At 41.0% G+C, this 20924-nt stretch overlaps 1 protein-coding gene across 10 annotated transcripts in view; it reads left to right on the plus strand.

Annotated features, from left to right (window-relative positions):
- KANSL3 (KAT8 regulatory NSL complex subunit 3) overlaps positions 1 to 20924 on the plus strand; it is a 49979-nt gene that overhangs the window by 5703 nt on the left and 23352 nt on the right. The window contains exons 1-5 of one of the 10 annotated variants that reach the window (XM_042981270.1): positions 1397 to 1472; positions 2559 to 2823; positions 5462 to 5632; positions 15820 to 15910; positions 16037 to 16222. In XM_042981270.1, the coding sequence (XP_042837204.1) occupies positions 2609 to 2823; positions 5462 to 5632; positions 15820 to 15910; positions 16037 to 16222 (663 nt within the window). In that variant the 5' untranslated portion in view covers positions 1397 to 1472; positions 2559 to 2608. Of the gene's footprint in view, positions 1 to 1396; positions 1473 to 1581; positions 1873 to 2558; positions 2824 to 5253; positions 5326 to 5392; positions 5633 to 9316; positions 9379 to 14448; positions 14577 to 15819; positions 15911 to 16036; positions 16223 to 20924 lie in introns of those variants that run through there. The other 9 variants (XM_042981274.1, XM_007097828.2, XM_042981272.1 and 6 more) reach the window with 9 other exon arrangements.

Raw genomic sequence — 20924 nt, forward strand, 5'->3', positions numbered from 1 at the left:
AGATGGCCAACCCTAATCAATTGGTAGTGACATTCTGGAGTCCTGTGTGGAGAAATGATTTTGAAGTTGCATGTGGGTTCACAGTGGGCTGTATTTGATTAAACATGTCTGCCAAGGCACTGGAAACAAAACAAAACAAAACAAAACCCCTGCAAAGTAAGCACTAAGGTTTTGACATCTCTGCTATAGAGAATACTCACTATCCTGTTGGAAACAGTCTGGAATTGTGAAATGACCACAGTTTGCCTCCTTTGTCTCAACTGCTTCCCCACTCCCTGACCTTCCATCTTTCCCCTGGGCACTCTGGGCTCTGTGTTGCATTCATTGTAAAGGCCCTCTGCTGCATTGTGTTTCTTTATTTGGGCTGCTCTCTGCACCTATTTCCATCAGCTTTACTTCAGCTGTCTCACTCCTGCTCTGATAGGCAACGAAAATGAGTTGAACCAATCCACTAAAGACCCTAAGATGACTGGACTTGACTCTTGATTGTGTTTTCCATTCCATTTAACCTGCAGTTAAATCTAGACTGGGGGTGGGGTGTGTGTGTGTGTGTGTGTGGTATAGGGCTGGGTAACCATGCCATGGTGGAGAGCAGGGGAGCGGGCGGCCAAGGAGGCCTAGTGAAGTGGACCAGAGTGAGGGCATATGCACACTCCATGCCTGCCACACTGGAAAGTGAGTCCAGTGCTGCCACAGCCTCCAACTTTCCAAGAGAACCCAGAAATCTGGATTTTTACATGAAACCTCCCTAGTTTCAAATGTTTGCAATTAAATAAATTTTAAAGAAAGCAATGGGTAGACCAAAGAAAATGGTGTTGGGCTGTACTTGGCCCATTTGCTATCCCCGAGTCTGCCCTTACTAACCTTTCCAATCCCTCTGCAATGGCCTGGTCCTTCAGAATCCAGCCTTACGTGACTTCCCCTTCATGACACCACCTCAATCCTTTCGTCAGAAATCTTTCTTTTTGTAGAACACTCTGGGGGTCCCTCATGGTAATTACCATCGTGAGATCTACTTGTGTTCCTGCCAGGTACCAGGCATTCCCCATTTCATTCTCTCAGCCGCCTAGTGAAGTATTTGCACATTTAGAGATGGTGCGGGAGGGTGGAGGGACGCTGAGCTCTTGCTGGGGTCATAAAGCCAAAGAGTTAAGTGTTGGCGCTGAGATTCCAACCCCTCAAGTCTGGTCTCTACCTTTTATGGCACTGCCTCCTTAAACTCCTCAGCCGCAGGGCCGTGGTGTCGTCGCCTCGGGACTCAGTACTGACTCTGCCTGCGAGACTCGCGGGCCTCCTGCCTTTTCTCTTCCCGCCTTTTGGTCGCAGCGTTTCCCTCTCCGGGTTTTCTCGCTCACCGCCCTTCTCAGGCGAGAATCCTCTTCCGCGCTTTGCGGAGAGCCGGGCGTGGAGGCGGTAACGCGCACGCGCGCAGGGATCCGGCCCGGGCCGAACGCGCGGCCCGGCGATTGCGGGTGAGGGAAGGGCCGGCGCCGGCGGGATGGCCGGTCCGGGGGTGGGGGGAGGGGGTCTCGGGGCGGGGCGGGCGGGGACCTCGGCGAAGGCTTCAGGACTCCCTGGGCATGCGGCGACCGGAGGCCAGAGCCCGGGGCGGGGCCGCTGTGGTCGGACGGGCGCGTTGGGCCGGGGGAGGACTTGGGCCGCCTTGACGCGGGCGCCCAGCCGGGCCGGGGCCCGTGACGCGGGCGGGAGGCGGGTGCGAGGCGGCTCCTCCTCGTCGCGAACTCTCGGTGACCTTGGCCAAGTCACTTCATTCCCCCCTCCCGAGCCGGCGCCTTCGTCTGTAAAGTGCGAATTATAAGCCCTGCCTACTAGATGGGGCGTTTTAAGGTTCGGTGGCGAGACCTCGGCGGAGTACGTGGAGTACCGGGCGGTTTGCCGGGGACTGCCCACCCTGGGGCGGGGGAGAGGGGCCTTCCTGGGACAGCGTTTTGTTGCAGCCTTTGGGCAGGAGTTCTCCTTTGGAGATTTTAGAGACTCCAGAGAATTACGAAACAGTTGCAAAACTTTTAACGTACAAAGAAACTTGAAGGGCTTCCTTGAGGCCCACGTTGCCCTGCTGTTAGGAGGGTGCTCACGCCCTGGCCGTGGAGACGCGAGGGTGCTCACGCCCTGGCCGTGGAGACGCTCCGAGAAGATTTAGAAAATCGTGTGGAGCAGCCGAGCGAGCGACACCCTTAGCTTTGGAAGAATTGTTTGTGATTTCTGTTGTTTGCCAAAACCCTGTATGGGATTTATGGTGCTGGCCAAGCAAGTTTAGTATGTGTCCATGTGAGGCCTTTGTAAGCAGTGGATTTAGTCAGCTTTACAGTAAACGGATTTTGTAGAGATTGAGTATGGAGGGTCCTAATGGTGCCAAAAGCCTTTTTGATTGGTGGTGTGGGATCTCAGGAGCCCTTCCTATGGTGGGCAAAGGTCTGCGGTGTAATGGACACTCTATTTATGAACGATAGGTCACAAAAGAAGCGTATTAGATATTCTAGGTTGGAAGACGTTTATAGACTCTTTGAATTGACTTAAACTGAAACTTCTCACTGCAGGTGACTAGTATGCAGATACCCATTCTCTGACTTGCTGGCCCTCTACTGACATGGCCCACCGGGGTGGGGAGAGGGACTTCCAGACTTCAGCGCGGCGCATGGGCACCTCGCTGCTCTTCCAGCTTTCAGTGCATGAGCGGGAGCTGGACCTGGTTTTTCTGGATCATAGCTATGCCAAGCCATGGAGTGCCCACCCAGATGCCAGTAGTGCTCGCCCCACCCGCATGCTCTTTGTGACTCCCCGGAGGCAACACGAAAGTAACATGTGAGTTTGGGCTTCTCTCCTAAGGGCTGCTGTTGCCCTAATTGGGCAGTAATCAGATGGTGGAGATTAGAGAGAATTTTATTGTGGGAGCTTGTATCGGGGGCCTTGGATACTTACTTCAGGCATCTCTGTTAAGCAGTGTGGGGATATCAGGCCTATATGTAGACCTTTGCATTCAAGACATCTAACAAATTAGGAAAGCAAACAACATCTACATAATATGGTATATGATATAGGTATCTATAATAGGACTTAGATGGAAAGAGTGAAGAAAAAGACTGAAGAGTTATTACCACTCAGGATTAGACTCATTCCCTTTAGTCTGGTGTTCTGGCTTGTTCCAACACTGGCAGCAATAACCTTTTTATGGTGATGTGATTTCCTTTTGCTGGCTTCACCCAGCAAAGTTTAGGAGCATATTCCAAGACCTTGCTTTCTCTCTTAGCTTGTCACCACCCATGGGTGCTAGGTCTGATTATGTTTTCAACTGGACGACATTATAGGGTAAGGACTTTTTTCATAAACTTACTGTGTAATATTCATACAGTTACAGTTGGCCTAAATAAACCTGTTTAGCAGTTCTTTTGAGCTTTAAGGTATGGTATTTGAATTCTATTTCCAAATTGGTTGATATATTCTATTTTGATGATCAAATCATGGCCTTAATAATTTTATCAACTTTTGTGGGGGAAGAGACTTTTTTTCTTTGTTTTACTCTGATTCAATGTCTAATCTTTACTACAGGTTTTAGGTTTGTTGGTGAATAGAGAGCTTGGATTTTGCTTCTTTATATCTCTCATTGAGCCTTAATGAGCTAGAGGTACCATGATGTGTGTGTTTTAAACAGTGTAGAATAGTGGTTTTATTTCATTTCCCAGTGAAGGCAGCATTTTGTTAGCTCTTTTAGTTGTACAGGGCGGGGGATTTGTGACTTTTAGGGATAATCCAGCATAATCTTGCCTCTGGCCTAGGGCATAACTGAAGAGCTCTTTTAAAGCTTGTTAACGTTGAAAACTCCTATGTTCAGATCTCAGGATATTTTCTTTAAGTGACATTCTGTGGACTTGCTCATTTCAGTGCTTAGAAAATTATTTCCTCTTATAAGCCATCTCCACATACAGGTCCTGAAAGTGGGAATTTAGCATGTTTTAGGGACTCTTTTTAAGTCCTTGTGCCTAGAATATGGTTATAGTGAGGGTGTTCGTGGGAGCTAAGGGAGAAGTAGGCACAGACTACCTCGTGTAAGAATTTGATGAGTGATAAGAAGTCACTGAAGGATTTTAAGCTAGAGATTGGATTTATATTTTCAAAAGATCGCTTTGAATTTTTATTGAATAGATACAGTTCAGAAGTGGAAATAGAGAAGGCTTGCTAGGAGACTATTGTAGTAGTGGGGGCCAGAGATTGTGACAGGTTGGATAGGGGCAGGAATAGTACAGATGGAGAAAAAGGATGGCCTTGAGATATATTTCATAGGTAGAGCCAACAGGACCTGCTGTGGTGAGTTGGAAAGATGGGCCAGGACTGAAGGGAAAGGTGAAATTAGGATGACTCAGATTTTTGGCTTAAGTAGTTGGGTGGTGCTATGAGTTGGGGACTGGGGGCTTAGAGGATAGGTTTGGAATTGTGAAATCCAGAGTTCCTTTTTAGACATACAAGTCTAAGTGCCTTGCCCAGTGTCTGGTCCAGAGAAGATAATCAGCTCTTTCACCCACCACCCAATCTAGCTGCACATTATTTCACTTCGTTTCATAATGATATAGTTATTCCAGCTATTGGGAATGGGTGTCATTAAGATCATTGGGGTCAGAAAGTTGAAGTGATGTTTGGTAGACAGCCAATAGACAATTTTTATTGGTATAGTATTTTGGGTGACTAAGTTGGTACAGCGAAGAGCCCTTATGGCACTAGGATTTCATTAACATTTTAAAATATGAAAGACCCATCACATGTCCATTTCTATGTGTTTCTGTTCTAGGCTTCTTACACAATGAGTTAAATAACTAAGGTGTCTACATTCCAAGAGATCTGTCTTAGACAATCATAGACTTTTACAGCCTATAATTAACTACGGGTTGACTTGCTAACAAAAGAGAAAGTATGTAAGAATAATTTAAAACTCTAGACTAGCACTGTCCAACAGAACTCTCAGCAATGAAAAAATGCTCTGTATCTGTGCTATCTAACATAGTAGCAGCTAGCCACATCTGTCTGTTGAACACTTGAAATGTGGCTAGTGCAACTGAGGCACTGAATTTTTAATTCTGTTTAATTTTTATGTAAACAGTTGAATGTGGCTTATAGCTACTGTATTGGAGAGCACATCTAGGTGGTCAGGTTTGCTTGTAGAATATATTTGTCTTTTAAAAACTACAGGTGTTTGTTATTTTTTGTATGGACTCACTTAAAAATGACTTTGTGTTCCCCCAGCACATAACAGCATGTCAGAGGGCAGAGATCTAGACAAGTGTGGGAAAGATGACTTTGGATCATAATTTTCTTGTGGGTATAATATGCTTATACATACTTTAAAACTGATTATATTAAAGAGTCATTTTTTGGCAACCAGATGATCGTTAAAACACCTGTGTTGTGTGAAGTACGTGTGGCCTGGTCCTATTTCCTCACCTGTTTACAGTGAATCAGACGTCCCAATAGATGTGGAGACAGTCACATCAACCCCTGTGCCGCTCTACGACAATCAGAAGGCACGCAGTGTGATGAACGAGTGTGAACGGCATGTCATCTTCGCCAGGACCGATGCAGATGCTCCTCCTCCACCAGAGGACTGGGAGGAGCATGTCAACAGGTAGGCCGCTGCTCGGGAGGACTGGTCACTACAGGGTTAATAGTCATCACCTTGTAAATATTTTGTATCATCATCTTCATTGAAACACATCTGTTAGGAGCTTATTTCATTTGCAGCCACACAAGTCAGAATGTTTTCTTTTTTGTTGTTTATTTTAGAGAGAGAGCACATGTGCGCGACAGCACACACAAGTGGGGGACGGGCATAAAGAGAGGGGAACAGAGGATCTGAAGAGGGCAAATCAGAATGTTTTCTTAACTCTCTGTGTTATAACTCTCAGCTCAGGATGCAGTGAGGTGCTTGAGGAGGGCTTGCGTCTTACCCATCTTTGCATCCCTGACACCTAGGACACTGCCTGGCACATAGTAGGCATATAATAAATGTTTATTGAATAAGTAAATGAATCAAATATGATAGGTATAACTAGTTCTGTATTTTACATAGTACAGGTTTTATATGATATGGGACTACAAACAAACCATTAAATAAGAGTACATTTGTAAGATACTGTACTTATATGGTCTATAACTAGAGTAATGAAAATGTTTTGGAGTCGCTTGAAAAGCTAACAGATGTTTGATTTGCATGGCTTTTAAAAATAGTTTTGCAATCTGGTTTTGAGGGAACACTTCAGCCCATTTTCATGAGTTTGTTAGCTGATTTTATTCCCATGCTTCCCACTGACCCAGGGGACTCCACTCTTCTCCAGTTCATTTGTCATTGTTTCTTTAGCATACTTTGTTTTACATTTTTTAAATGTTTTATTATTTATTTTTGAGAAAGAGACAGAGTGTGAATGTGGGAGGGTCAGAGAGAGAGGGAGACACAGAATCTGAAGCAGGCTCCAGGCTCTGAGCTATCAGCACAGAGCCTGACACAGGGCTCGAACTCACAAGCTGTGAGATCATGACCTGAGCTAAAATTGGATGCTTAGTGGACTGAGCCACCCAGGTGCCCCTAGCATACTTTTTTTTTTTTAAGTTTATTTATTTATTTATTAGAGAAGGTGCAAGTCACGGAGGGTCAGAGAGAGAGGGAAAGAGAGAATCCCAAACAGGTTCCACACTGTCAGTGCAGAGCCCAATGGGTTTGAACCCACGAACTGTAAGATCATGACCTGAGCTGAAGTTGGATGCTTAACTGACTGAGCCACTCAGGCGCCCCTCCTGAACAAATGCTAAACAAATAGCATTTGTTTATTTTTTACTTACTGCATGATAGCGTTATGAAGATAAAATTTATGTACCATACAAATTACCTATTTAATGTGTACAAACAGTGGTTTTTACTTTATGCACCACCACAATTTGGTGAACATTTTTGTCTTCCACAAAAGAAACTATACCCATTAACAGTCACTTCCATTTCTTCCCAACCCCTTCAAGCCCTAACAACCTCCAGTCTACTTTCTGTCTCTCTAAATTTGCCTACTCTGGATGTTTCATATAAATGGAACCATACAGTATGTGGCCTTTTGTGTCTGTCACTTAGCATAATATTTTCAAGATTCATTCATGTTGTAGCACCAGTTAATACTTCATTCCCTTTTATTGCTGAAATTCCATTGTGTGGATATACCACATTTTGTTTATCCATTCGTCACTGATGGATATTTGGGTTGCTAACATTTTTTGACTATCTTGAATAATGTTGCTATGAACATTCATGTACTTATTTTTTTGTGGACATATGTTTTCAGTTCTCTTGCATATATACCTAGGAGTGGAATTGCTGGGTCATATATGGTAACTCTTTTTAACTTTTGAGGAATTTCAGATCATTTTCTTTTAAAAAATTGTTTTTAATCCTCAAATCAGTTTTCTAGGTGTGCAGGATGGTTTAGTGTTGATCTGGCTATTTCATGGACACGAGACACAAAAAAAACTTCCGTGCTGTTCTGCCATCTTGGCTCCTCTTTTTAAAAAATTTTTAAAAATGTTTATTTTTGAGAGACACACACACACACACACACACACACACACACACACAGAATGCGAGCGGGGGAGGGACAGAGAGAGGGAGACACAGAATCCGAAGCAGGCTCCAGGCTCTGAGCTGTCAGCACAGAACCTGACGCGGGGCTCAAACTCACAGACTGCAAGATCATGACCTGAGCTGAAGTCGGACGCTCAACCGACTGAGCCACCCAGGCACCCCTCCTCAGACCATTTTCTAAAGGGGCTACACCATATTACATTCCCACCAGCAGTGTGTGAGAGTTCCAGTTTTTTCACATGTTGGCCAGTACTAGTACTGTCTGCCTTTTTTGTTTTTATTATTATTCTAGTGGATGTGAAGTGACATCTCATTGTGTTTTTAATTTGCATTTCCCTGATGGCTCTATCTCTATTTATCTACTATGTGTAAGGGAATGTTAAAATCTTTACATCAATAGTTGATAGGTAGTAAACTTGCCATAATGATGGAGATCTCTTGTTTTATAGTAAAGAGGAAGAGGGAGGTAGATAGGAAGAAGGGTACAAAGGTTTGAGGCAATTGGCATGATTTACGAATCTGGTCAGAAACAGGGAATGAGATTGAACAGGTATACTTGTGTAAGCAAAGTAGTAGCTATTGTAAGAGGAGCCGTTCTGCACCTGGGTGAAGAGGTTGTGAAAAAGTTGTTTGGGGTCTTGAATTGGAATTAATGTTGTGCCTTAAGAAGGAGAAATGCTCTCCAGAGCTTTACCTAAACAGGGACACTTCTGCTGTAATTGAAGATCAATGACTGGAATATTAACCAGAGTCAGTGAATTCAGCAAAACGGCTTATCACCATTGTTACAGTTAATAGTAATTAAAAAAATAGTGACAATGGTAGTAACAAAAAAGAACTACCATTTGCTGAGTGCTTCCTAGGTGCCAGGCATTGTGCCAAGCGCTTCATATGCATTACTTCTTTTAATCCTCACAATAATGCTCTGAGATATATCCCTTCTCCATCTCTCTTTTATAAGATGAAGAAACTGAGCTCAGGGAGTTTAAGAAACCTTAGTTTAGGAAGTGGTGGAGCAGAGATTTATTCAAAGCAAGCCATCTGACTCCAGAGTTCAGTGTTTTTGGCTGTGTACCCTTTCTTTAAGGGCACATCTGTCAAAGAGACACCAGTTAGTGGTGGCTGAACAGGGTGGCCTCACACCATCCTTTTGTGGTGTTACTGGCTGCCTTGTCCTCAGTTTGCAATTTCTGAAACTGCATGGGAAAAATGCATGAAGTTTTTTTTATCTATTCACCATGGTCGTGATCAAGAAGTTTTGGGGGACTCTTCAAACTTAACCAAAGTCATTAGAGACTTAATGCATGTGAATATCAGTTTCTTAATTTATAAGAAGAGAAATAACTTGCAAGGCAGATGAGATACGGGGGTGGCCTGGCCAGAGCATCGATTCTCAGTTGGAGTCTGGGAAGCTGTTCTGTTCCAGAAATGGGTGGTGAGTGGACATTTTGCTCTGGAAGCACCCTCCTTCAACAAGGCAGCTAGCACCCATCTTTCCTCAAAGCAAGATGGGCCCACAAAGTAGGCCAGGGTACATCTTCACCTGCCCAGTCCTGCAGAGAAACATTGACCGAGTCTTATCTTTGGCTTGTCTTTCTCCATGTGGATCTCCATCCTTCTGTTATGACATTGCCACAGATTGAAATGATTAATTAGCGCTCAGTTTATCTCAGATTATTTGTTTTTTAGTGTCTGATGAGATTTTGGAGGCGTCTTCTCATTAGCAACAGGCTTACAAACCATCTCTTCAGGTAGGTCACTTTTGCACATAGCTAATTTCATTATTTGATGATACTTACTGGCTTCAATTTCAGAGGTCACCATTTTATGACCTTGTACCTCCCCACCCTCACCCCTGAATTCTGGATGTGTAGCCTGTGTAGAGCTTGCAGTTAGTTCCCTCTGCTCTGATTATAATCATCTTGTTTCCATTCTTTCCCTTGACTTGATTGTTAAATTGCTGCTTCTTTTCTTCCTGTATAAAATCATGTAAAATTACCATTTCCCACATCAAGAACTCATGGGCTATAGGACAGCACTCTAGAAATCTGTTTTTCCTCAGAGCTTATTGATCTATCAGTAGAGTCAGAAAATTAATTTTTATTGTTAGTGCCCCTTTTCCCCCTTTTGAATTATTTTGGTAGAAACTACCTTTAGATAGCTTTCTCTGTATAGATAATTAGGGCCACCTCCCACCCCCAACTAACTCTTTCTCTAGTAATGCCTGATATTTTGTGAAACAGTTTAAATATCCCTCTCTGCCTGATTTAATTGTCTAGATCAGGGGTTGGCATACTGTGGCCCTTGTACCAAATTTGACCTATTGCCTGTTTTTCTATGGCCCATGAGCTAAGAATGTTTTTTCCATTTTTAAGTGGTTGAAAAAAAGTCAAAAGACACGTGAAATTCAGATTTCTGTGTCCATAAATATAGTTCCATTGGAACACAGTCATGCACGGTATTTAGTTATTGTTCATAGCTGCTTTTGCACTATACCCACAGAGTTGCAAAGTGGTGACCCAGACCAAATGGCCCACAAACTCTGAAATAACAAAGTCCGTTATAACAAAGTTTGCTAACCTCTGGTTAGATCGTGTTCTTATATCTGCATGTCAAAGTCATGTGACGTGGAGAACCTTTGAAAATGGTTTACATTTGCTGGTATAGCAATGTTGTCCTGAGGAAGTTGGACTGGCTTTTTTTTTTTTTTTTTTCTCCCAGATGTTTTGTCAAATGCCAAGTTTAATTAGATGCACAGCTTTTGGAAGACATTTAACAAAATACTTCTGACACATGATATTTCTCAGCATTGCTCAAATGAATTTTAGGACATTTCCAACATTTCAGTAAAAGAATCTAGTGTCCTCAAGCAGGTTGTCTTATCTTAGAATTCAGAACTTCTGAATTCACCCAAAGGAAAATTGTTCCCCGTTTAAAATTTGCTCTAATTATATTTCTCAATATTGTGTGTATCTATCTGTGTATTAACCTTAATTGGATGTTTGATATTTTGAGTCTAAGGTCCTTGAGTTGTTTTTCCCTCTCCCACTCCCTTCCTCTTCCTTTTTGCCTTTCTCCTAGTGTCTAAACAAAGAATTTTTATAATCTGAAAAAAATAAGTGTGGCCTATTCAGTCTCTCTGATGTTCTTTGTCTCTCCTCGTTTGACTTTTGGTTAAAGAGAAAATCCTTTAGACATTTTAATATTGAGTTAGTCTCCTTTAAAACAGAGAATAGATTGCCTTTGAAAGTATCTGGCTTTTCTGGGACCAATGTGACTTTGGCTGCTTTGGATAAGATGAGCCAGAGGTCAGACATCATTCAGGTTCTATCAAAGCTTGGGGAACATGAGATTATCTGATCTCATCTAAGAAATGAAGAAAAGGCACTTTTGCACTCATGAAAATTGAATTGGTTTAGGTGGGGGGAGCACATTGACTCACCGCAGTTCCCATCAGCTATTTGACTGTTTAGACTTGTATTTAAAATTCTGTCTCCTGTTTTTAAAATTTTCCTTAATTATATCTTTTGCATGCTCTTTATCTTAATCTTGGGTTAGATCATTTTTTTTTTTCCTGCCCACTTAATTTTCCAGCCTCCCACGAAGCTAACAAAATATAGAGAACACGTTTCAGTTCTTGGAATCACTTTGTTATATATCCAGCAACAATCCTAAGAACTTTTTCTGGGATTTAGACTCTCAACCTTGTGGTTTTTCAATTTAATTTCAGCTGTCGTTGGTGTATGGTAGTAATTTCTAAGTAGCTTTCTGGCCCCCATTTTGTTCACATCATTTTCCTTGCTCTCATCATTTTGGGTTTTAGAATAAATATAGAGTAAAAAAAACAAATAGAGAAAACATCCTGTTATATAATAAAGAGCAGGATAATTTTGCAAAGCTGTTGGTGCCTTGTAAATAAATTATGTCTTATTCTCTGTCCTTGGAATTAAAGTATGCAACATGATTGATAGACTTTGGGAAAACACAAGAGATTATTGAACATGAAGAAATTGTATTCATTGCTTAACCTGTTTGATTAAAAGTGAGCATTATTACCGGGGGTGAGGCTACAGTGTAATACTACTTTTGAAGTGTTGCAGTTTCTTTAAACATATTATTTTCACAGAACTTCAAATTTGAAGTTTCCAGAACTGGAAATTTGAAATGTTTAACACAGCTAGCTTTTGATCTTTTGTTTCCACTTCAAGAAATACTTGCATTCTACAGAGATACTTGCATGCCCATATAAAGATGTAGACAGATGTGTGTATGTGTGTATTGGTGGGGAAAGAAAGGGTGGTCACTGCAACTGTGTATAATAGCAATAAAAGGCACAACCTAAATGCCCACCAATAAGGTAGAACCAGCCATTAAAAACAAAGAGGTGTGTTGGGCGCCTGCGCGTCTCAGTTGGTTGAGCATCTGACTCTTGATTTCAGCTCAGGTCATGATCTCATGGTTCATGAAATCAAGCCCCGGGTGCTCTGTGCTGACAGCATGGTGGAAATACATCCATGTATTTCTAAGTCCACCTGAGAATCACTACCCATGAGAAAGATACTACTCATAGGAATGTGTTGTGCATTTAAATAATGTGCAGGAAAATGAGATTATGAAACAATCACAGGTCTTCCTGATCCCAAGGTATCCTGAGTCCCGACATTGAGTTGAAGCTTCTCCCCACCTCCCAAGTCAAAAGTCTCTGAAATAATCAAACCACCACAAAAACGGACTGGATTCTGATGAAGTAGCAGGAATTAAGCCAAGAGAACGAGGGGAAAATAAGAAAAAGGACAATTCCACAAAACCTGAGACTGCTTTTAGTACCCCAGGTTACAGAAGGGTGGGAAGCTTCAGAGGTTAAGGGATTTAGCTGTAGCAAGGATAGCTACTTAAGATAGAGGGTGCTTCTGAATTCTTGATCATGGACTTCAGCTACTCTCTTAAAACTTCTGCTTCGTCAGTTATCATAGCTACCTGAGTTTTTGGTTGCTGGAAGGAGGTCCTCAGAGGTCGTGCTTTCCACACGTATTTTACAGACAAGGATACTGAAGACACACAGCAAGCTCTTTATTACAGAGCTGATTAGAGTCCTGGCTCCTAGTTAGTGTTCTCCTGGACTGTGTGTAACTAGTGAGTTGTAAAACCTCCACCAAGGTGGAGATTTTATTTTTTATTTTACTGAGGACCATTATTTTCTCCCTTTCTAGAGGGTATTTACTCTAAGGACAGTATAGGATAGTTGTAAAAAGTGAATAACAAAGGGCAATTTGCCCTGCATCTGCATATTTACTGGGCCATGTTACTAGTATTCTTAGATGACCTGTATAAAATAGGGTATCTTGGTGGTGGTGTATGATGGAAGGGATACTAGTCTGTTATAGAGTAAGAAAAATTGAGATTGTTGAAGTTTCAAGCAGCCTCCTTCAGTTTGCCCATCCTGGTATCAGGAAGGGCTCAGTTGACAGTTGAACCTGAGTCCTGTTTTGGCATTCCTCTCCTGCTCAGTACCCATGTGCTTAGTGTGGTAGGGAGTGTGAGGGTTGGAATCTGTACTCAGCTGTTTACAAGGCTTGGTATGTGATGAATGTGCATACAGTTCATCCATTTATTCAGCAAATGTTTAAGTGGCTCTTATGTGTCAGACACTTTTACATGCTGGGGATGTAACACTTAAAACCGATAAAAATCCCTGCCATCTTGGCATTTACATTCAAGCAGAGGGAGACAGACTAAACAAAGAAGTAAAATGGAGCATGAGGTGGGGAGCTGGCTGGAAAGGGGAATAGGAAATCTGGGTGTTGGTAGTTTTAAATAAGGTTGAGTCAGGGGAAGGCTCATTAGAAGGTGATGTTTGAGCAACAACCTGAAGGAGAAGGAGCCATTGTTTCAGGTAGAAGGGATGGATGACAAGGGCCCAGTCTGTGATGTAGAAGCTTATAGGGTGTGTGGAGAGTGGGTTGGGGCATGTGGTGAAGCCCAGTAGGTCAGGGGCAGTCAGGGATGATGAGGTTGGAGAGACTGTTGGGTCTAGACTGTAAGGAGGTGGTTGTTTTCAACTGATTGAAATGGGGCCACTAAAGGCCTTTGAGCAGAGTGACATGATCTGACTTAGGTTTTTTGATTGATTTTCTTTTTCCCCCGTAATTGATTTTCCAAACTGACTTTCCAAAAGGTTGTACTAATTTATATTTCCATCAACAAACTATGGAGAGACCTATTTTCTTACATTTTCAGAACACAGAGTATTAGTAAACTTCTTAATAACTTTTAAGTCACTAAATAATAACTTCATATTTATTTAATCTTCAATAACTTTTAATAACTTTAATGTTTAATAACCTGATAACTTTGTAACTTCACCCATTTGATAGGTGAAAAATAATGTTTTATGACTTTAATTTGCATGTTTGATTTTGAAGGGAGTTTACTTTTTTTGTGTGAACTGCCTTTTTCATTTTCTTTGCCCATTGTTTTCGTTTCGAGTGTTTTGTCACTTCCTCACTAATTTTCTGGAGGCTTTTTCTATTTTAATGAAATGGCAAGTACTTTTTCCATTGCGTTTTGACTTTGTTTATGATAGTTTAGTGTTTTCCTTTACAGAAGTTTGAAATTTTTATTAATCTTTATATCTTTAATATTTATCTTTCTTTTATGGCTTCTGTTTAGGTCTTAGGTCATACTTAGAAATGTCTCGCTCATTCTGGGTAAATATATATTTGCCACTTTTTTCCTATTCCTTTTGTAACTTTATATTTTTTAATATTTAACTTTTCTACCTAGAATTTATTTTGGTATAGTGATACGTAGGTGTCCAGATTTTCTTCTTCCTATTGGCTAGTGGTCATCTCAGCGCTACTTACTTTAACCCTACTGATTGAAATGCTGCTATGATCTCATTCCAGGTTCTCATTTGGGTCTGGCATCCACTTAAATTGTTTTTTTAAAGGTAACTTCATCACCAGTTTTTGTGTGTGTGTGTGGTTTTTTTTTAAGGCAGTGGGAGTTAATAAATATTGATTGGGCATCTATTACTTTCTCTTAATCTCTTTACGAAGATTACTGACCAGAGTTGGGAGTATCAGAGTCATTAAGATTGCCAGGAATGGGCTGAAGGAGGCTTTAAAAGCCCCTTGTAATGAGGTGTGATGAGGTGGGAACAAGAGCAGGAGGACTAGTTTCTAATTGCAGGGAGTTTACAGCTAAGTTGGAGGACAATACACAAAGCCTTCCCTAATCAAAGTAGAAGTGTGTATGCCAGTGGCATGTGAGTATGGTTCAGTACTAACTCACATGGAACAGACCATTCAAAAGTTAATTTGCTAATTGTGTAGTATACAGAAAAATATTAAAAATATACACAGAAAAGGGAGAGAGGTAGTATGGGGTGGAATATTAGGGAGTGGGAGAAAAGCGTCATCTGTTATATTCCTAAAGCATTATTTTTGGGGTGCCTGGGTGGCTCAGTTAGCTAAGCATCCAATTCTTGATCTCAGCTCAGGTCTTGATCTCAGGATTGTGAATTCAAGCCTTGTGTTGGGGTCCACACTGGGTGTGAAGACTACTTTAAAAAAGAAAGCTAATTTATTATTTATTTATTTATTTATTTATTTATTTATTTATGTTTTTTAAAGTAATCTCTACACCCGCCGTGGGGCTCAAACTCACAACCCCGAGATTGAAAGTCACACGCTCTACTGACTAAGCCACCTAGACCCCCCCTAAAGCTAATTAAAATAGGCCTCTTATCTTAGTCTGAGGTTTTAGTACACTAAAATGCTTGTTCATGCTGTCTTTTTTTGTGAAATATTAAATTCTTGAAACTCTTGAAATTCAAATATATTTGTGCAATGGTGCCATGCTTTTATTAGTGGATTATTTTAGCCTCTAGATAATTAGCTTTGCTAGCCCTGAAAAAATTTCACTCATAACTGGTTTTGACTTATAGTATATATATTAATATAAATGTAAACTAAGGTGACTTATGGGCAGGATTGGGACCAGAATCTAGGTCTTGTGCTTTAGCTGAGTGGTCTTAGATTAAAGCTGCTTTGAGTTCTATTGTTTCACAGTGGAGACCAAAAAAAAAAAAAAAAAAAAAAAAAAAAAAAGTGGCGTAATCTTTGTACAGTGTACTTGCATGAGGAGTGTCTCCGGAGTTTGACTTTAATTCCTCAGAGTTTCTCTTATAGGACTGGTTGGACAATGGCCCAGAACAAGCTCTTTAACAAGATCCTCAAAGCCCTGCAGTCTGACCGGCTTGCCCGCTTGGCCAATGAAGGGGTAAGACTCTAGAAGGGCTCTGCCTTGTTCAGCCTTACTGGCTGACTACCTTGACGATCCCCCTACCTACTCCAGTTGTTAATAAGGTGGCCCTTCATGTGTTATCACTTCACTTACATCATCCAGGCTTGCAATGAGCCAGTACTACGCCGTGTTGCTGTGGACAAGTGTGCGAGGAGAGTGCGGCAGGCTCTCGCAAGCGTGAGCTGGGACACCAAGCTGATCCAGTGGCTGCATACCACCCTGGTGGAGACCTTGAGTCTGCCCATGCTGGCTGCCTACCTGGATGCTTTGCAGACACTGAAAGGGAAGGTAAGGCTGTGATTGGCATCTGTCCTATCCTGGGGTAGCAGTCTCTGCTGTGGGTTCAGGAAGTGGGGTTGGGCAAGGTCACTGCCTGGTCAGCCTGGAGGACATGACTGAAGCTAAATAGGAGACGTGTTATCATTTCACGTTTTGTCTGGTGTAAATGTCTTCAGTTCTGCTGTCTCCAGGATGGAGCGTAGGGCTTGAAAACCAAAATGTACTTTAGCCTCTCTAGTCCTGTCTGCAGCTGGTGGTTTGAGTCACCTCTGAGGTCAGATGAGAAAAGAATTACCACAGAGGAGACAAAGGACTTAACAGGGAGGCGTGTTGAGAAGGAGGCAAGAAGCCGACTTAGCTGTTTGGAGTACAGGATTGCAGAGTGGGGAGTTTTCCAGAGCATTGTCCATTCTAGGCTGCGCTCTCAGCAGTGGTTCCTCTATTCTCAGATTCTTCTTAGACTATCAGGTTCTGTCTAAAATTTTTTAAAATTTATTTTTTATTTTTATTATTGAAGCATAATTGGGATATAGTTTCAGGTGTGCAGCATAGTTTCTTGACAATTCTGTACATTACTCAAGTGTTCCCCACAGTAAGTGTAGTCACCATCTGTCACCATAGAATGTTATTATAGTGTTATTGACTAAATTTCCTATGCTGTACTTTTCGTCTCTGTGACATAATTTATTTTATAATTGGAAGTTATATCTCTTAATCCCCTTCACCTATTTCGCCTGTCCCCCAACTGTCTTTCCTCTGGCAACCACCAGTTCTCTGTATTTATGAGTCTGTTTTGTAGCTTGTTCATTTGTTTTTTAGATTCCACATATAAGTGGAATCACTTGGTGTTCGTCTTTCTCTGACTTACTTCACTTAGCATAATATCCTTCAGGTCCATCCATGTTGTCACAGATGGCAGAATCTCATTCTTTTTCATGGCTGAGTATATTCCATTATATATATACCACATCATCTTTATCCATTCATCTGTTGGTGGGTACTTGGTTGCTTGCATACCTTAGTTATTACAAATAATGCTGTAGTGAACATAGAGGTGCTTATTATATCTTTTCAAATTAGTGTTTTCTTTTTCTTTTTTTTTCTTTTTTTAATGTTTATTTGTTTTGAGAGAGAGAGTGTGTGAGCAGGGGAGAAGCAGGAGAGTGGGGGAGAGAGAGAGAATCCCAAGTAGGCTCCATGCTCAGTGCCGAGCCCAACATGGGGCTTGATCCCACGACTATGAGATCATGACCTGAGCTGAAATCAAGAGTTGGACTCTTAACTGACTGAGCTAACCAGGCACTCCAGTGTTTTCATTTTCTTTGGATAAATACCCAGCAGTGAATTTCTGGTTCATATGGTAATTCTATTTTTAATTTTTTGAGGAACCTCCATATTGTTTTCCCCAGTGGTTGCACCAATTTACATTCCCACCAATAGTGCACACAAGGGTTCCCTTATCACCACATCCTTGCCAACACTTGTTATTTTTTGTCATTTTGATATTAGCCATTCTACCTGGTATAAGGTGGTGAGTGCTTGTGGTTTTAATTTGCATTTCCCTCATGGTTAATGATGTTGAGCATCTTTTCATGTGTTTATTGGCCACGTGCATGCCTTCTTTGGTAAAGTATTCAGGTCCTCTGCCCATTTTTTAATTGGGTTATTTATTTTTTGGTGTTGAGTTGCATAAGTTCTTTATGTATTTTAGATACTAACTCCTTATCAGATCTATCATTTGCAAATATCTTCTCCCATTTAGGAGGTTGCCTTTTCATTTTGTTGATGGTTTCTTTTGCTGTGCAAAACCTTTTTATTTTGGTGTAATCCCAATAGTTTATTTTTGCTTTTGTTTTTCTTGCCTGAGGGAACATATCCATAATTATGTTGTTAAGGTCAGTGTCCAAGAGATTACTGCCTATAGTTTCTCCCTTCCTTCCTTCCTTCCTTCCTTCCTTCCTTCCTTCCTTCCTTCCTTCCTTCCTTCCTTCCTGTAATGTTTGTCTGTTTTTGAGAGAGAGAGAGAGAATAGGGGAGGGGCAAAGAGAGAGGGAGACACAGAATCTGAAGCAGGCTCCAGGCTCTGAGCTGTCAGCACAGAGCCCGATGCTGAGCTTGAACCCACGAACTGTGAGGTCATGACCTGAGCTGAAGTCAGACACTTAACCGACTGAGCCACTCAGGCGCCCCTGTGATTTCTTCTAGGAGTTTTGTGGTTTTAGATCTCACATTTAGATCTTTAATCCATTTTAAATTTATTTTTGTGTATGGTATAAGAAAGTGGTCCAGTTTCATTCTTTTGCATGTAGCTGTCTGGTTTTCTCAACATAATTTGTTGAAGAGACTGTATTTGCCCCATTGTATTCTTGCCTTTGTCATAGAGTAATTGATTATATAAGCATAGGTTTATTTCTGGGTTGTCTATTCTGTTTCATTGATCCATGTGTCTGTTTTTATGCCTCAATCATACTGTTTTGATTGCCATTGCCTGATAATATAGTTTGAAATCAGGGAGCATGATGTGTCTAGCTTTTGTTCTTTCTCATGATTGCTTTGGATATTTGGTGGGTTTTTTTTTTTTTTTTTGTGGTTCCATACAAATTTTAGGGTTGTGCTATTTCTGTGAAAAGTCCTGTTGGAATTTAATAGGTATTGCATTGAATCTGCAGATTGCTTTGGGTATTTTGGATATTTTGGATATTTTAACGACATTCTTCCAATCTGTGAGCAAAAATATCTGTTTGTGTCTTTTTCAGTTTCTTTCATTAACGTCTTACATTTTTCAGTGCATATGTCTTTCACTTCCCTGGTTAAATTTATTCCTTCCTAGGTATTTTATTCTTTTTGATACAGTTGTAAGCAGGATTGTCTTTTAAATTTCTCTTTCTGCTAGTTAGTTATTAGTGTATAGAAATGTGACAGATGTTTGTATATCGATTTTGTATCCTGAAACTTTACTGAATTTGTTTATTAGTTCTTTTAATTAAATTAAATTTTTTAAATTTACATCCAAGTTAGCATATAGTGCAACAATGATTTCAGAGGTAGATTCCTTAATGCCCCTTACCCATTTAGCCCATCCTCCCTCCCACAATCCCTCCAGTAACCCTCTGTTTGTTCTCCATATTTAAGAGTCTCTTATGTTTCGACCCCTCCCTGTTTTTATATTATTTTTGCTTCCCTTCCCTTGTGTTCATCTGTTCTGTGTCTTAAAGTCCTCATATGAATGAAGTCATATGACATTTGTCTTTCTCTGATTTCCCTTAGCATGATACCCTTTAGTTCCATCCACATAGTGGATGACACTTAACTGACTTGCAAATGGCAAGATTTTATTCTTTTTGATTGCTGAGTAAGACTCCACTATATATATGTATATGTGTGTGTGTGTACACACACACACACACACACACACACATCTTCTTTATCCATTCGTCTATTGATGGACATTTGGGCTCTTCCCATACTTTGGCTTTGTTGATAGTGCTGCTATAAACATTGGGGTGTCTACGTCCCTTTGAAACAGCATACCTGTATCCCTTGGATAAATACCTAGTAGTGCAATTGCTGGGTCATAGGGTAGTTCTATTTTTAATTCTTTCAGAAGCCTCCAGACTGTTTCCCAGGGTGGCTGCACCAGTTTGCATTCCCACCAGCAGTGCAAAAGAGATCCTCTCACTCCACATCCTTGCCAACATCTGTTGTTACCTGAGTTGTTAATGTTAGCCATTCTGACAGGTGTGAGGTGGTATCTCATTGTGGTTTTGATTTGTATTTCCCTGATGATGAGTGATGTTGAATATTTTTTCATGTGTCGGTTGGCCATCTAGATGTCTTCTTTGGAGAAGTCTATTCATGTCTTTTGCCCGTTTCTTCACTGGATTGTTTTTTGGGTGTTGAATTTGATAAGTTCTTTATAGATTTTGGATACCAGCCCTTTATCTGAGATGTTGTTTGCAAATATCTTCTCCCATTCTGTCAATTGCCTTTTAGTTTTGCTGATTGTTTCCTTCACTGTGCAGAAGCTTTTTATTTTGATGAGGTCCCAATAGTTCATTTTTGCTTTTGTTTCCTTTGCCTCTGGAGATGTGTTGAAGTAAGAAGTAAGAAGGTCAAAGAGGTTTTTGCTTGCTTTCTCCTTGAGGATTCTGATGGCTTCCTGCCTTACATTTAGGTCTTTCATCCATTTTGAGTTTATTTTTGTGTATGGTTGAGAAAGTGTTCCAGGTTCATTCTGCATGTCGCTGTCCAGTTTTCCCAGAAGCACTTGCTGCTTTATTCCATTGGATATTCTTTCCTGCTTTGTCAAAGATTAGTTGACCATACGTTTGTGTGTCCATTTCTGGGTTCTCTGTTCTGTTCCATTGATCTGAGTGTCTGTTTTTGTGCCATGAATTTGTTTATTAGTTCTAACAGCTTTTTGGTGGAGTTGTTAGGGTTTTCTGTATATAATATGTCATCTACAAATAGTGACAGTTTTACTTCTTCGTTTCTAATTTGGATGCCTTTTATTTTTCTTGTCTAATTGCTCTAGCTAGGACTAATAGTAATACTGCGTTGAATAAAAGTAGTAAGAGTGGGCATTCTTATATTGTTCCTGATCTTAGAAGAAATCTCTTAGGTTTTCACTATTGGGTATGGTGTTAGCTGTGGATTGACCTTTTATAACCCACATCACCATTGTACTTTTCATTGTCCAGTTTCTCAAAAC

This window comes from Panthera tigris, chromosome A3 (genome assembly GCF_018350195.1).
Source record: "Panthera tigris isolate Pti1 chromosome A3, P.tigris_Pti1_mat1.1, whole genome shotgun sequence".
In the NCBI taxonomy this organism is placed as follows: Eukaryota; Metazoa; Chordata; class Mammalia; order Carnivora; family Felidae; genus Panthera; species Panthera tigris.